General features: G+C 45.8%; 1 protein-coding gene across 2 annotated transcripts in view; it reads left to right on the top strand.

The window, feature by feature from the left end:
- The first annotated feature begins 94 nt into the window (after window positions 1–94).
- The window catches only part of TACC3 (transforming acidic coiled-coil containing protein 3), a 34637-nt gene continuing 18037 nt past the window's right edge, over window positions 95–16694 (top strand). Inside the window, exons 1-9 of one of the 2 annotated variants that reach the window (XM_075856938.1) lie at window positions 95–191; window positions 5326–5485; window positions 5644–5780; window positions 9701–11002; window positions 12318–12393; window positions 14581–14764; window positions 14874–14932; window positions 15091–15215; window positions 15294–15402. In XM_075856938.1, the coding sequence (XP_075713053.1) occupies window positions 5327–5485; window positions 5644–5780; window positions 9701–11002; window positions 12318–12393; window positions 14581–14764; window positions 14874–14932; window positions 15091–15215; window positions 15294–15402 (2151 nt within the window). In that variant the 5' untranslated portion in view covers window positions 95–191; window position 5326. The other variant, XM_075856946.1, reaches the window with a different exon arrangement.

Consider the following 16694-nt stretch of genomic DNA (forward strand, 5'->3'; position numbering starts at 1 on the left):
CGCGCGTTCCCGTCCTTTTCCAATTTCTGATTGGCGGGTTTGTATTTGCGTCATGACGTTTTCAGCCTCCCAGGCTTCTGATTGGACAGATGCTGCGAACTGTCGAAATTCAAATAGAAGCAGCGGCAGTGCAGCGTACGGCGGCGGAGGACGAGACGTAGCGTTAAATAGCGGCACCGGGGCGGCAGCAGGTAACGTCTGGCGGGGGCGACCTGGTGTTGTGAGTGGCCGCTTGTAACGGGGACTGGTTTAGGGGAGGGGATGTTGTGTAGTGAACCGGTGCTGGGAAGGCAGATCGTGGCAGCGTTATGTAGTAAGAGGGCGCACGGTGTATAGTAATCTGGGAGGCTGTATACCTTGTGTGTGTGTGTGTGTGTGTGTGTGTGTGTGTGTGTGTATATATATATATATATATCACTGTGTGTATTTATTACTGTATGTGTGTGTGTGTGTATATATATATATATATATATATATATATTCTCAATCACCCCCCCCCCCCCCCCCATTTGATGTGGCCAAATGTCAAAAATCCAATTTGGGTCAGTATATGCCTTAAACTTCTAATAGATGTGAGTCACAGAACCAGGATCTATCTTGAATGATGTCCCCCCGGCCCCATCCCTGCTTTGAGAGGTGGCTGACGGCCATTGCACCCGAGCGGAGGCCCAGTGGCCGGGAGTACGGCAAACGTGTGGACCAGTGAGCTCGGCTGTTTCTGCACTCCCGGTCACCTTTCTTTACGGTCCTATAACATGGTCCAACATGGGGAACGAGTGCCGATCAACCGTTTTTTCATCAGGAGCTTTTATCAGTAATGTATAGGGGGTGAGCGCTCGTTACACCGATCACTTGTCCCTATGTATTTTTATCCCGTCGGCACAGGGAGATGTGCTGTCCACAACAATAATATTTTGGGCTGCGTAAGCAATACAAGCCGTGGATGAACAAGCGTTTTCTCGCTCGTCGGCTCATTGTTGCCCTGCTTTCATGTGGCAATGATCGGGCACGAGCGTTGGCTTGATGATTGGCCTGTTTAAAAGGGACCTTTAGTTTTGATGGTGTCTGGGGGGACCACTCGAGGTAAAATGCATGTCCCAGGTCTAAGACCTGCACCTATCAGACACTTGCGGTATCCTGTCCATATGCCATGAATGTCTAAACTTTCATGAAGTGCTGTGCCACTTAGTCCCTGACCGGCTCTGCTCGGAAAGCCAAGCGAGCAGTATACGGGTTCAAAAGCTTTCTATTGAGTCCTTACACTGCACTGAGGACGACCAATCAGAAACTAAGCGCTCACCTGAGCACTTCTGCTGCCTTTGTTTTAGTGATCGGCGGGGCTCTCAGTCCACGGGGCCCCCACCGATCACAACTTCTGACGTTTCACCCTCTCCAGAACTTTACTTTTATCGTTTTATCCTCTTGGTCCTTTTTTTTATACGTGAAGATAAATCTGTAAAAATGACCTAATCCGCATGAAGGTAAATCCACAAAATTGTAGCATCCACGCCACAAATCCACTGCAAGTTTGCCGTGGCTGAGAACTGTTCCCTGGAGGCTTCATAAATCCCGATCACTGCACAGATTACTGGTGGTGAATGAGTGGTTGTAAAGTTGCTGGTGCTGCCCCTTTTGTGAGATAATCTGTCACCATAAATGCCCATACAGGCATGGTGTGGGTGCTACTGCATGAATTGGGAGACGAAGCTATAGGCGTAAGTGTGTTGCTGTTCACCGCTACCTGTGACATCGCTCGTTGTGGAGGAGTCCGGGTGACGTAGGATGGTACGGAGTCATATTCTATTGATTTGGATGGAGGAAATATCAGCACCAACATCTGGAGCTGCTAGTGGAAATCTAGTCTAGTGCCTCCTAGTGACTAAATCTGTATAATACATTAGATTGTTACTACAACGTCTGCTGTGGAGTTGGTCCCATCCCCCCTTTGCAGTAAACCAGCTTCCACTCTTCTGGTCGCTTTCTACAGATTTTAGTGTCTGGGAATTTTTGCCCATTCATCCAGAAGAGCATTTGTGAGGTTAGGTACTGATGTTGGGGGAGGGGGCCTCGCTCATAATCTCCATTCTAGTTCATCCCAAAGCTGTTGGATGGGGTTAAGGTCAGGGCTCTGTTTGGGCCAGTCAAGTTCCTCTACACCAAACTAACTCAACAATGTCTTTATGGCCCTTGTGCACTGGGGTGCAGTCCTGCTGGAACAGAAAAGGGCTGAACCCCAAACTGTCCCCACAAAGCTGGAAGCTACAATTGTCAAATGTCTTGGTATTCTCAAACAAGAGGGTTGTCCAGGCACGGACAACTGAGGACCTAACCACAGAATAAGTGATCCGTGTATAATCGTTGGGCGTCTGACACCTGAACCTCGCACCCATCGTCTGCTCTGGCTGCCTCCGGACTAGGGATGCACGGTGCATCGAAACTTCGATACTGTGCATCCCTAAACGGTTCGATACCGCTATTTCCTGTATTTCGATACTGAGCTGCGCAGCCGCACAGCTCAGTATAGTAATACATGAATGTATGGGAGCGCGGCTGTGTAATTCAGCCACAGCCCCGCTCCTGAGTCATGATAAGTTCGCGGGGTCAGGATGATGCGATGCGGCCATCGCTGCACTAATGAGCGGCGGCACTGGAGACAGAACATGGCGGGCGCACTGCAAAACACCCCAATGTTCTGTCCTCAGTGCCTGAACTGCCGCTCATTAGTGCAGCGCCGGCTGCACCTCCTCATGCTGACCACGCGCGCACTTCCTGTCAGGAGCGGGGCAATGACTGTATTACACAGCCGCAGCCCCGCTCTATAACGGCGAGATCAGAGAAACCTCTCATCTCCGCTGTTATTCCTCTGAATGCTGCGATCACAGCGGACTGCAGCATTCAGGAGAAAATGAGAAGGGGGGGATGCCCCTGGATCGTGTCACAGGGAATTCCTGTGATGCGATCGAGCGCCATACCATATATGGGCAGACAGCCCAGGGTCTATTGACGGACCCCAGGGCTGTCTTACCATATTTCATGTTGTTAGGACATACCCAAGTATGTCCTAACAACTGCCTGTGTATTATCCGTCCACAGGTTAATGTACTGGCACATATCTGATATATGTCAGTACATTAAAGTTTAAAAATAAAGTAAAAACAAAGTATTGTTAAATTTAAAAAATATACACCTTCACCTTTTTTACAATAAACATTAAAATAAGTCTCAATACATAAATTACACACATTCAGTAATGGCGCGGACAACAATGTTTTTGCATCATTTATGATGTGTACGCTGTAAAAAAATGGAATAAACACGGCTTTCATTCACTTATTAATGTGAGGCGCGAGGTGCGATGAATTTACCCTCCATGTTCCTCACATTAATAGTAATTAACCCCATCATTTACCTCGCACATTAACCCATTATGACTGAGAAACATGATGGGATTAATTACTATTAATGTGAGGCGCGTTCAAAATTCATCACACGTCGCGCCTCACCTCAGAAAACGGAAGATTTTTTTTTTATTACTGTTGGCAAAAGTATCGAAATCGCAATACTAAACGAAGTATCGGTATCGAAGTCCAAATTCTGGTATCGTGACATCCCTACTCCGGACACCGGTTGTCCGTGCCGGAAGCAGATGGCTCCAGTCACGAAATGGCGACCAAGCTGCAGTACTCAATAGGAGCAGAGTTGCTGTTCTGCAGCACGGCCGCTATACGGTGTACTGGGCCAACTGCTTCCGGCTCCCAATATTGCATAACATCTGGTGCCTGGAGGCAGCCAGAGCAGCTGAGCGTCTGATCCCACCGATCATATACTGATGACCTATCTTGTGGATATCCGTTGTCCGTGCCTGGACAACCACTTTTAAGATTTCCCTTTACTGGCACTAAGTGGCTGACCCCTGAAAACCACCACCTAGCATTATCCCTCCTCCACCAAACTTTACAGTTGGCACAATGCAGTCAGATAGGTAATGTTCTCCTGGCATTCACCAAACCCAGACTCGTCCATCAGACCGCCAGATAGAGAAGCGTCACTCCACAGAACACGTTTCCGCTGCTCCAGAGTCCAGTGGCGGCGGCTCTACACCCCTCCATCCGACGCTTAGCATTGTGCGTGGTGATGTAAGGCTGGCATGCAGCTGCTCGGCTCCCATGCCATGCGGTTCTTGGGCACAGTTTGTGCGGATGTTCATGCCAGAGAAGGTTTATACTCTGCAGTTATTGGGTCAGCAGAGCGTTGGTGACTTTTCTGCACTTGCTCCTCCGCACTGGGTGACCCCCGCTCAGTAACTTTAACGTGGTCTGCAGTTCATGGCTGAGGCGAAGTTCACACTATGTTATGATCAGTTTACCTGCCTTCCGTCAGAGGAAGGGAGGATCGATACATTCAACGGAAAGCAACGGTTCCGTTAGAATTACCATTGATTTCGATGGTAATTCTTTTGTATCCGTTGCTTTCCATTGCTCTTCGTTCGCTAGGTTTCCGTTTTTGTGAACGGAAACAGAAGTGCAGTCTGCAGAACTTTTGTTTCCGTTCAATGTATCGATCCTCCCTTCCTCTGACGGGAAAGAGGTAAATGTATACTAACGCTAGTGTGGAAGAAGCCGGAGTTGCTGCGGTTCCTTCCACTTTATAATGTTACTCACGGCTGATGGGGGAATATCTAGGAGGGAAGAAATGTCATGAACTGTCTCGGCGTCCTATTACAGGACCTCGCTGGATACAGTGATCTCTTTACAACGGCCCGTTCTATCACAAGTGTTTGTAAAGGCGACTGCCTGGCGAGTGCTGGGTTTTATACGCCTGTGGGAATGGACTGAATTTAGGCGTTTTATTCAATGATTAAGAGGACTGTCCCAATACTTTTCTCCATATAATGTATAATATGAGCCCTCTTTAAGTCACACTCATGGGGGTCCTGGAAGCTGAAATATGGAGTGTTTTGTTTGGGTTCTCTCACTGTAGGGTTACTTTCAAAGTGTTCCCACTAAAAACATAAATTTGTGATCGCTGATGGGCCTACTGCTGGGAACCCTACAATGACTAGAATGGGGATCCTAAGTCCCCTGTCCCCCTCACCACATGGCTACTAGGAGTTTGAATGGAGTGCCAGCTTGCACTCGACGGCTACTCCACTCAAAGTGTATGGGACTGATGGATACAGCCGCGCACCCCTTCAGCTTTACCTACCTGTGACCAGGAGTGAAATAAAGTGGTCCTTGGTGTCGTGTAGGTTTTCTTTTTTTCTGATTTACATTATGTGGCCTTTCGGCTTTAGTTTTTACTACGTATTTCTTCTTTTTTCTTTAGAATGAGTCTGCAGATATTTAACGATGAGAATTTTGGGGTCGACCTAACATCTGAGTCAGGTGACTTCCTGTTTACTCCTCCGGGCACCGGCAGACCTTCTATCCTGCGTCCTTCACAGAAAGAGAATCTGCCTCCGAAGAGTGCGGTGAAGGGTATGAAGGTAGATCGTGACCGCTGCTTCTTTAATTCTAGTTGCGCTGTGGAAAGTTCTACTTTTGGTTTCATAATAAGAGATTTCCAGCTCGTTCAGCGTTCACAGGAAGCGCTATTTATAGCCACATGTGTTTCTCGTAGTGAACGTGTTACTGTGATTTTTAGGTGACTTTTCAGACACCAATGAGGGATCCTCAGACACACAGGATTGTTACGCCCTGCGCAGCGAACAATCAAGGGAGCGTCTTCACGCTGGACGACTGCGCTCAGGCGCTGCAGCAGCTTCATCTCTCCTCCGGCTGGTGAGTTTATTACAATGTATTATACCACGTTGTCATTAACCCCTCAATGCACATTAATGACAAAAGATATATATTTTTTTGTTTTTTCACTGTCGCATTCTAAGAGTATGTTCACACGGGTAACAAAACGGCTGTAAAATACAGAGCTGTCTTCTGCATCAGGCTTTTACGGAGTTCACCCGGCGGTTTTAATTAATGTGTTAATTTTATTGTTTGAGTTCTTGTTAGGCTGGGTTCACACGCCCTATTTAAGGACGTAATTCGGGCATTTTAGCCCCGAATTACGTCCGAAAATGCGGCTCAAAAGCGTCGGCAAACATCTGCCCATTCATTTGAATGGGTCTTACGATGTTCTGTGCCGACGGTCATTTTTTTTTTTTACGCCCTGCTGTCAAAAGGTGGCGCGTAAAAAAAACGCCCGCGTCAAAGAAGTGCCTGTCATTACTTCAGACGTAAATGGAGCCGTTTTCCATGGAAAAACAACTCCAATTACGTCCGTAATGGACGCAGCGAAAGACGCCTGCACATGCCATTACGGCTGAAATTACAGAGCTGTTTTCTCCTGAAAACCGCACCGTAATTTCAATCGTAACGGATGCTGCCGTGTGAACATACCCTTATGGCGATACTATATACGTGTTATTTTTTTCTACACTTTTTATTTTATTTTTTGTCCCACTCGGACTCTACTATGTGATCTTCTGATCGCTTATATAATGCTTTGGTATACTATTAGACCATGCCTCTGGCATGGCCTATTAGGCAGTTACAGAAGGCAGACCTGGGGGCTGCCATGGAAACCGATCAGTGTCCCGCAATATTGTTGCGGGGCCACAGATGGTGTGATAGAGGGAGCTCTCTCCCTCTGTCAAACACTTTAGCTGCTGCTATTGACAGTGACATCTAATGGGTTAAACTACCAGAATTGGAGAGCGCTTCGATTCAGGTAGTTGGGGCAGGAGCCCGGCTGTGTATAACAGCCGTGCTCCTGCCGCTGATCGCGTGGGTACGGAGATTGCAGGCACTGCGATTGGCACAATTGACTTCACGTAGGGTTTTGCTTTGGTGACTTGCACAGAGTCTGATTCATGGTTTCCTAAAGTGAGTCACTTAAAGGGAATGTGTTGCCAGAAAAACATGTTTTTTTTTTTTTTTAATTAAACATTTAGTGTGTGGGTGATTAAACATTGTTCACATTTTTTTTATTTTTTTCACGAGTCAGGAAATATTATAAATTAATTCTAATTCATAATATTTCCCATTGCTGGTCACTAGATGGAGCTATTCCCAAAATTGCAGCATTGCAAAATTGGGTAAAAAGCCCTCGCTCTAGTGAGCTCTCAGAATCCCCCCCTCCTTTATCCTGGCTAGTGCCGGGAGAAACGAGGGGTTTGAACGGTGTAACCTCCTACACTGTGTGTCGCCATTTTTTGAGCTAACACACAGTGTAGTAGGTTTACATACAGTAGTAAACGTACACGAACATACATAGAAATCTCTTACCTGCTCCTGCCGCCGCGGCTCCCTCCGGCCCGTCCGCTCCGTCTGCTGCCGCTGGTCCAAGTGCACAAGTCCGGAAGCCGCGACCGGAAGTAGTAATCTTACTGTCCGGCCGCGACTTCCGGTCCACAGGAAAATGGCGCCGGACGGCGCGCATTTCAAATTGGACTGTGTGGGAGCGGCGCATGCGCAGTTCCCACACAGACGGCGTACATGTTAGTGGATGGAACGGGCCCCGTTCGCAGTCCCTATGGGACTGTGGCTGCCGTATTCCATGTCTGTATGTGTCGATAATCGACACATACAGAAATGGAAAAAAAAATGGCAGCCCCCATAGGGAAGAAAGTGAAAAAATAAGAAAAAAGTAACACCAATAAATATAAATGTTTTTAATAAAGCACTAACATCTTTAACATATTAAAAAAAAAATTGTGATGACACTGTTCCTTTAAAGTGAATGTCGCTAGAAATTATTATTTTATTTTTTTTTAGTTAAACAATTATTTAAGTGATTACACATTGTTTTACATTTTTTCACAAGTCAGGAAATATTATAAATTAGATTATAATTTATGACCTTTCTATGTGCTGGCCACTAGAGGGAGCAGTTCCCAAAATTACAGCATGGTTAATATGGTAAAGCAACCTCATTCATTTATGCTGCAAATTTGGAGTAGACACACTCGCTCTAGTGTCCTCACACAATCCCCCCTCCCTTCTTCTGGCTAGTGCCTGGAGAAGGAGGGGTTTGAATCTTCAAACCTCCTACACTGTGTGCCGCCATTTTCTGAGCGACTGCACAGTGTAGGAGGATTAGATACAGGGCTCAGCAGACAGTATAACACGAATATACACAAACAGAATACACACATCACATACACAAACATAATCTAACATAAATTACCTGCTCCCTCCGCCGGTCTACGCTCCCCTTCCTTGCGCCTTCACTTAGTTGAAAATATGTCCGGAAGTCGTCACCTTACTGTCCGGCAGCGGCTTCCGGTCCACATGAAAATGGTGCCGGATTTCGCTCTACGAACGAGCTTAGTCTTGGTCTGACTAAATGTGTAATAGGAGTCTATACCAGAGCGAATTAGTGTTATTCCAGCCTAAAATATTCGTCTGTGTATCTTCTCATTTAAAATGCCAGGGAAACTGCCTGTAGAAAATGACGCAAAACAAATACCACCAAACAATATATATGTAAACAAAAAAAAACCATGCCGTATTTTATGGGTCTAATATTGAAAGTGTGTGACTGAGGCCTCAAAGGGGTTTTCCAGGGTTACAAAAACATGGCTGCTTTCTTCCAAAAACGGCACCACTCCTGTACATGAGTAGCTGTAATACCACATACAACCTTTGTACAGGTGTGGTGCTGGTTTTTGGAGAAAGTAGCAAGAATTTTCTAATCCTGTACAATTGTCAATGTATTTAGACATTTATAGGAAGAAAATGTTCCAGAATTTTTGTTTAATGGGAAATGCAAGTATTTACTAAAACAGACATGTCAGGAGAGGGGACCGGAACTCTTTGCTTAATTTGAAGGATTTATATGACCTCATGGTATCGGGTGTAAATGTAAAAGTGTCCCCTCACATCACATGTATACAGGGAATGCGTTCAATATCTTTAATTGGACAACTAACAAAGCGCCCCCTCCCCCCAAATTATGTTGCCCTCAAACTTCTTTTTGTATTTTTTTTTACATTTTGTTCAGGGATCAAAACGCGTGCGTAAATATAAATCACATCAAGCCATAGGTTACATAGCAATATTTTCCTTGGTAACATGAACATGATGGCACAACAAGATAAAGATGTGTCCAGAACTCCATTTTTCTTGAAACACAACATTAATTGTAAATTAATTAGATACTTTGGGTTGGTTTTGTATTTCTGGTTCGCCTCAGTGGTCATTTCTCCTCTAACTACTCTGTAATAGACCTATATTCTGTAAATTATACCATGACGTATATTGAAATGTGCGCATAAAAATACTAATATCAGCCGGAGACTGTTTTTTCAATAAACGTTCGCCATGTTAAAGAAATTCTCTGTAGATTTTGTTGTCTTTCTATCTCCGTTTTATCATAAGTGTTTTGAGCGCTAAGCGCTTCCGCAATCTCTGGAACAGTTTTAGAGCCAGTGGCGTAAAATGCACTTTTTAGTAACCAACAAGGCTATAAATCACCACCTTGGCCATTAAAGGTGAATCTCCTTTATAATGTAATAGTAACGCTTGTGGAGTGACGGGAAGTGAAATTTACTAGAGAATTCTCGCCATGTTGGCAATCTACCTTCCTCCAAGTGCAGGAGATCATAGAAGTGTGTGTTGTATGTTTTCGTACAAGTTCGTGTCTTATCTGTTACTCTGTACATGGATGTATTTTTATTACATTTTTTTTTTTTCTCCCACAGCTTAAACCTGGGGGACCCAAATGTTACAAGTGAACCCGCAACCCTCCCAGAAGATGAAATCCCATTGACGAGTATGGGAGCGTACACACTTGATTTTGACGACTTGGATGAGATCAATCCATTCAAAAGCGCTAATAAAACTATGAATTCACCTGTACAATCTGGACCGGCCTGTGACGGCGCCGCCCCTCCGGCCTGTGACGGCGCCGCCCCTCCGGCCTGTGACGGCGCCGCCCCTCCGGCCTGTGACGGCGCCGCCCCTCCGGCCTGTGACGGCGCCGCCCCTCCGGCCTGTGACGGCGCCGCCCCTCCGGCCTGTGACGGCGCCGCCCCTCCGGCCTGTGACGGCGCCGCCCCTCCATCCGACGTGGGGGTGAAGAGCTTGTCTGAGGCACCTGTTGACATCACTCTTGCTGCTAGAGATGTAGCATTGAGAGAGATACCTTCAAATCCAGATTCTCCAGTCACCGTACAGATCGTCCCTGGAGGTGATGTGTCCAGTAAAGTTTCTTTAGATGACACTGTTCCTCTGATAGACTCTGACCCTGCACGAGAGGAGGCATCAAATATGGCCGCAGGTAAAAATGTAGACAACAGTCCTCCAACAGAGGGGGAGTCTGTAATTGCCGACTATGTGGAACAAAACCCTACTAATGTGAATGCCGCTACTTCATCACCGGAAGTGCCGAATTCTCCCCCAATCCCAAAAGCCTCATACAAGTTTGACCCTGAACAAATTGATTCCATTAATCCATTTAATACTGGTTCAAAGTTGCAAGACTCTCCAAAGAAACCTTCTGAAAATGGGGCTGATGCTAAAGGCGAGCCATTGATAATGGAGTTTGACTTTGGGGGCGGCGATGCCACTGTCCAAAAACGACCGCCCAAAAAGCTGGGCCAGCGTCTTGGTGTCAAATCTTTGCTTAAGAAGCCGTCTGTGCCCAAGGAAGCCGCACCTGAGAAACCGAAGGAACAAGAACCTCCAAAACCCGAACCTGAGAAACCGAAGGAACAAGAACCTCCAAAACCCGAACCTGAGAAACCGAAGGAACAAGAACCTCCAAAACCCAAAGAACTAGTTGTTCCTAAAGCTTCATACAAATTCGACTGGGACAAGTATGATGACCCCAGCTTTAATCCTTTTGGAAGTGGTCGGTCGAAAATGGCTGGTTCCCCTACAGTGCTGAAACCTGTCCATGATGCCCCATGTGTGGCAGAAAATGATGCTGGCAAATCTGTGGAGGAATTGAGTGGAAATGATCGAGGTGACCAATCCATTGCATCGGAAAACACCGCTGAGAAGTAAGTAGAACGTTGGCCGCCTGCTCTCTTAGCGAGTTGTGAATTGCTGACTTGGTAATTGGGGCTTATATTTATGAAATTGTCCTATCGGTGCAGACAGCGTCATATTTTCGTCGAGACTTTGCCCCGTTGATGCCGAACGGATGTCAATATTTCATACATTTCCAGGAGGGATAACGGGTGTACGGCACAAAGCAGAAACCTAAGAAAAGATCCTCCGGAATGCAAATATTTACTAGAGGTTACAGCGAAACTTCAGCGTACAGGTGTAATAAAGGCTGTGTAAATCTTTGAAAGGGATTTAAAAAATTTTTTTTTATACTAGTGCAACTTTTATTCGTTTTTCTTAAACATTATTTTAACCCTTTGAGATATAGCTGCTCTGTATTCCCTATCGTTCGCGAAGACCTGACTGTCAGTTCCAGTCTAACTTTTTTTTTATTTTTATTTTTTTTCCTTCCGATGCAGCTGTTTGAGGGCTTTTTTTTTTTTTTTTTTTTTTTTTCTTGATACCATTTTGGAGTACCAATGCCACCCCCCCCCCCTAGATAGTGCCCTCTATGGATAGTCACACACACCCCCACACCGCTCCATTGGGGCTCCCTCCAGGAGTGGAATCCTACTAGCACTCTGCCTGGGACTCCAGCTCTGCTAGTAACATCACTGATGTCAGGGGAAACCCCAGAGCAGAGCGCTAGCATAGGCTTTGCTCTGGAACTCTGGGGAAGCCCCTGACATCGCAGTCCATACATGGACCGTGATATCAGAGGCTTGCCCAGAGCCAGATTCCCGGGCAGAGCACTAGTAGCACTCCTCCCGGGACTCAAGCTCTGCTCCTTGCATGACCTCTTTATTTTAGTAAATAGTTATCTCTATGATTTAACAATTCTGGAGCATCTTCTCGTATAACTCCTCTGTTCTTCCTGTAAATTTATTGGAAAAATTGACAACTGGGTCTAACATTCCTGTGCCCCCCCCCCCCAACTGGTAACAGAGGGACAGCCCAATGTAGAGTTCTAAGAAAAGAAGCTCCAGAATTGTTGTTGCACAAGATTTTACCAAACCGCTATCCAGAGCGATGACTGGTCCTCTTTACACCAAATGTCCAACACGTCTTTTATGTGAATGATCCAAGAGGTCAGTCATTTGTGTTTAGCATTGATGAAGGGGGAGAGGCCTGAACCGCAGGGGTCTCAAACACCTACTGGAGTTATGGAGGGGGGGGATAGCACTTGGTACAACGAAAAAAGCTAAGTTTTCAGTTTTGCAACTTGAAATTCATAGCCCGGTTGTTAGTTTTGCTTTTGTATTCTAGTACGGTTGGGCAACTTGGTGCAGTTGAAGAGAAGACTGGATCTGAAAGTACAGAAGACGTCACACAGGACACCAAGGTGAAGAGTGACGTCTTTATTCTAGTTCTTCATGTTCCACCTTTTAGTTGCTGTTCCTCATCAATGTAAAGTGATTGGGAATCTCACTGTTCACCAATGACTTCTAGCAAATATTTAATATTGATGAAAATGTCCTGTATATTGTTCGATGGTCCCTCCGGCGCTGGACAAATCCCAAGATGGCACTTGGCGGCTCCATTCATATGGGATTTACAAAAACTGCATTGGAAGCCCATTCTCGGGATCGGTGGAGGTCCCAGCAGTCTGACCCCCATTGATAAGATATTTCTTACCTATTCTGTGAATAGCTGCTGTATATTGGTCATCCCAACTGCCGGCTGTATATAAACGGCTGGTGGTCGAGGTCCCTAAAACCCTCACCATAGCAGACATACATTGTAGCTGGCTGCTCGAGCGATTGGGCAGCTGAATGTTGGGTAACCTGGCATGGTGTATTAGGTAATCCTGTTGAGTCGCAAATCATGTGGTCAGAAGGACTAATTATATAATGACTGCAGGCTTTTGCAGATTGCAGTTACACCTGCAACACCATGCGGCCAGTAACAAATTTTTACATCCAGGCCGAATAGTGTGCTGGCTCGGCTTTTTTTTGACTGGTTAATTCCATTCCATGGGACCTTATCCTTACAATAAGTTCTTCAGTGTTTACCTGTTGGGATCCCCAGCGATCAGCGGTCTGTGGGGAAACTCATCAGTAGGTGTTGAATTTCCCTGCAGTGCCACCACAGGGGAAACTTAGCATTACAGTGCCCACTCACATCAATGTATTGTCTGTGTAATGCAGGACAGGTCCTCCAGAGAGGCCATAACCGCTGTCCACTCTGACCAAGAGATGAGGAAAGTAAAAACGGCTGTAAAATACGGAGCTGTGTTAGATGGAAAACGGCCTCTGATTTTCAGCGGCCCTTAAGTCATCCAACGTGTTAATTTTTTCTTAGCTTTTCTATTGACACCATAAAAAACGTCTCCAAAAAAACGCTCCAAGTGACGTGTACTTCATTTATGGGGGTTTTTTTTTTTTTTTTATTTTACGCGTTAAAAAAAACAAAAAAAGCCCAGTCTATGTGAAACGCCGTTTTTCCTATTGAACTCACTGGGCAGATGTTTGGAGGGGTTCAGCTTCTGTTTTTACAGGTGTTTTTCGAGGCGTTTAAGCCCCGAAAAACGCCTGAAAACACTGCGTGTGAACTTATGATTAGAGCTCTATTCACTGGATGAGGGGTAGGTTTATACTAAATAGAAATAGTTAATCCATATAGTGCGATCACACCAGAAAGGGTGGTCCTATCCGGATACCGTCCCTGTTGAACCCTGTCCTTCTTACACCTCTCCTGGGGTAATGCATCAGGGGAGACCGGGACCATGAGCTCAGGAAGATGAAACAAGTGAAAAAAGTACTGTTTTGTAATGAGAACATTTTTAGAAATGGCGCTTTACTTTACCTCCTGCAGTGTATGAGCCGTGACTGCAGGCATGTGGGTACGGTCTACTCCTCGTGGCTTGTCAATCCATGTCTGCGTGAGACATATAACCTTCCCTTCTGCGGTCTCGTCGTTTATTTGCGTATGACCGCTCCTTTGTGACGCCATGGGATACAACGGCTAGAATTCCTCTTGTCGATCCTGTTTGAAGGAAGATAAAAAAAAAAAAAATGCCCTTCTCCTGAATGTTTGGAGCATTTTATTAGATTTTGTTTTATGGGTTTGCTATTTATGTTCAGTCTACAGGAGATTAGGACCCCCCTCTACTAACACAGAATTCCTCAATAAGTTATTGGGGAAGCCATGGTTGATTTGTTAGTGATGTGTATGGCTTGTATTGTGGTCATTCTAGGTTTGCAACTTTTGTCTGCATTAGATAATCGAGCTGATCCCGCGGAGGTGCCAGCTGCATGATCCCGCGGAGGTGCCAGCTGCATGATCCCGCGGAGGTGCCAGCTGCATGATCCCGCGGAGGTGCCAGCTGCATGATCCCGCGGAGGTGCCAGCTGCATGATCCCGCGGAGGTGCCAGCTGCATGATCCCGCGGAGGTGCCAGCTGCATGATCCCGCGGAGGTGGTGGTAAAACCCGACATCCCCGTTTAGGCAACTAAACTGACCAGTGTCGTCTGGCAACTTTTTGCTTTAGTTGATGCGTCCTAATGTCTTCACATGTTCTCTCCTCAGACTGAAGATGACGCGGAGACCGCTACAGAGGAAAACATTACTTTACCGTCCCGAGAAAACTTTAATTTCCCAGACGCCCCTGCATGGTCTGGTGATTTTGGATTACCAAATCTAGAATTCAGTGCCACCCTAGAGAGCGACTTCAGACCAGCGGATGAGTTTCTCTTCAAGCCTGCTACTGAATGTAAGAAGACCCGTCCTGCCAAAAACATGCGGGGGGTTTGACCTGAACATTTCCGGTGCTTATTTGATGTTTTGGGGTAACTGCTCGGTCTTTGTTTTCTTTACCGTAGTTGAAGGATTTGGCCAACCAATAGAAATTGACTACTTGGAAAACTTTGGCACTACCTCCGTAAGTAGCTTTTACCGGGTACTGTCAGTTTAGTGTAATGTGCATCATGTATTTGTTACTAAATTATTTGAGTCCTGTCCCATGTATTGTCTGGCTGCCATGACACATGGAATTTACCCAAAAACCTCCCTTTTTTTTTTTTTTTTTTTCTTCTTTAGTTCAAAGAATCTGCTCTCCGAAAACAATCCCTGTACCTGAAATTTGATCCTCTGCTGAGGGAGTCTCCCAAGAAGTCTGCTCCTGCCAGCACGGACCCGGTGTGCGGTGTACCACTGCGGAGCGGGTAAGAGGGGGTGACGCCAGATGGGGGTTGTTGTCTGTAATGTGAGACCATTCATAAACGTTACCTTTGCTCTTTCAGGTCACAGCTATTTGGATCTTTACCTGAACCGTTGTTTCCTCGGACTCCCTGCCTTGAAAATGAGGAAAAACCTAAAGGACTTGATCTTCTGGGGACTTTTACTGTCTCTGTAAGTAACGTGGTGACACTATAAAAAAACAAAACCCTTTCACAGTGCCTGCAGTTGTGTGCCACCAGCGTCCGTCTCCAACGAGTTAAACAGGTTTTTGTTTTTTTTGACAGACTTTAATAGGGTATTGCTGCTTCAGCAAATGAAGCTTATTCACTGTTACATTGTTCTGTATCTATCCATTGTCAAGATCTCTGCTTGCTGTCAAACCATAGGAATCTTCGTTGTTAATGTCCAGTGGATAAATATCTGACCTGATCATAGGCTGGATACGCAGGTGCACGTCTCGTTACAAGACGCAACTCTAACAACAACAAAGCCGTCCCTCACCTATGTGATCCCAGGACAGATCTTTATCGATGCTGTTAAACAAGGTTCCTATCGAATACCAGCAAGCAGAGGTCTTAAACTGTCAGGAATTGATACATGAAGTGGATTGGAAAACATTATACAAAGAAAAAGCTTTATTTGTTGAAACTGGAATACGCCTTTAGAAGGGGGTCTCTGCAGATATCCCCTTAAGGCTCATGCACACCATCGTTATTTTCTAAACTGTACTATTTATTTTGTTGCGGATCCATGTGTCACTTATATAAGATTATAGCACCTGTCCTATTGTCCGTCTCGTGTATGGGTCCGCAAAAAAACTCAAACGCACAGCGCATGGAAGCAATTGGGATACGCGTTTTGCGGTTTGCAGAAACTGCAACGTGTGCATGATGCCTTAATAGATACAAATCTGGCTCCTGAGAGCCCTGGCATACGGCTGATTTTGCAGTGAGAAGCTGCCATTGACTGATCATTAAATTGTAGTATTACATGGTGGCCTTTCGAATTCATGCGAACACCACTGCTTGTTCGCTTCTCTAATTCCTAGAGGGGGGGGGGAGGGTGTCCTGAATGGGGGTACCTGCCCCTAAACTCTACATTCCCGAGGTTATGTAGGGGGTTGCTTCTTAAAGTCGTAATTGTTTTTCTCCTTTAAATCCAAACATTCGATTTGATAGGGGCAAAAGACACAAAGTTACAAGGCATGAAGAGTGACAAGACCCCCCCCCCCCCCCCCCCAAAAAAAAAAGATAAACCACAAAGCCTCCAGCATGCTGTATAATCAATTTTGGTTGCAGTGTGATTGATTTTATAAGATCCCATTCACTGACATATAACATCAGACTGGAGCAGTGAACTGCATCCCCCCTACATAGGAAGGCGGCCGGTGGACCCACCTACACCTGCCGAGACTTCATCAGATGTTGATCTTGTATCTCCTCCATATCTGTCGCTGCGGCTCT

This window comes from Rhinoderma darwinii, chromosome 1 (genome assembly GCF_050947455.1).
Source record: "Rhinoderma darwinii isolate aRhiDar2 chromosome 1, aRhiDar2.hap1, whole genome shotgun sequence".
Lineage (NCBI taxonomy): Eukaryota > Metazoa > Chordata > Amphibia > Anura > Rhinodermatidae > Rhinoderma > Rhinoderma darwinii.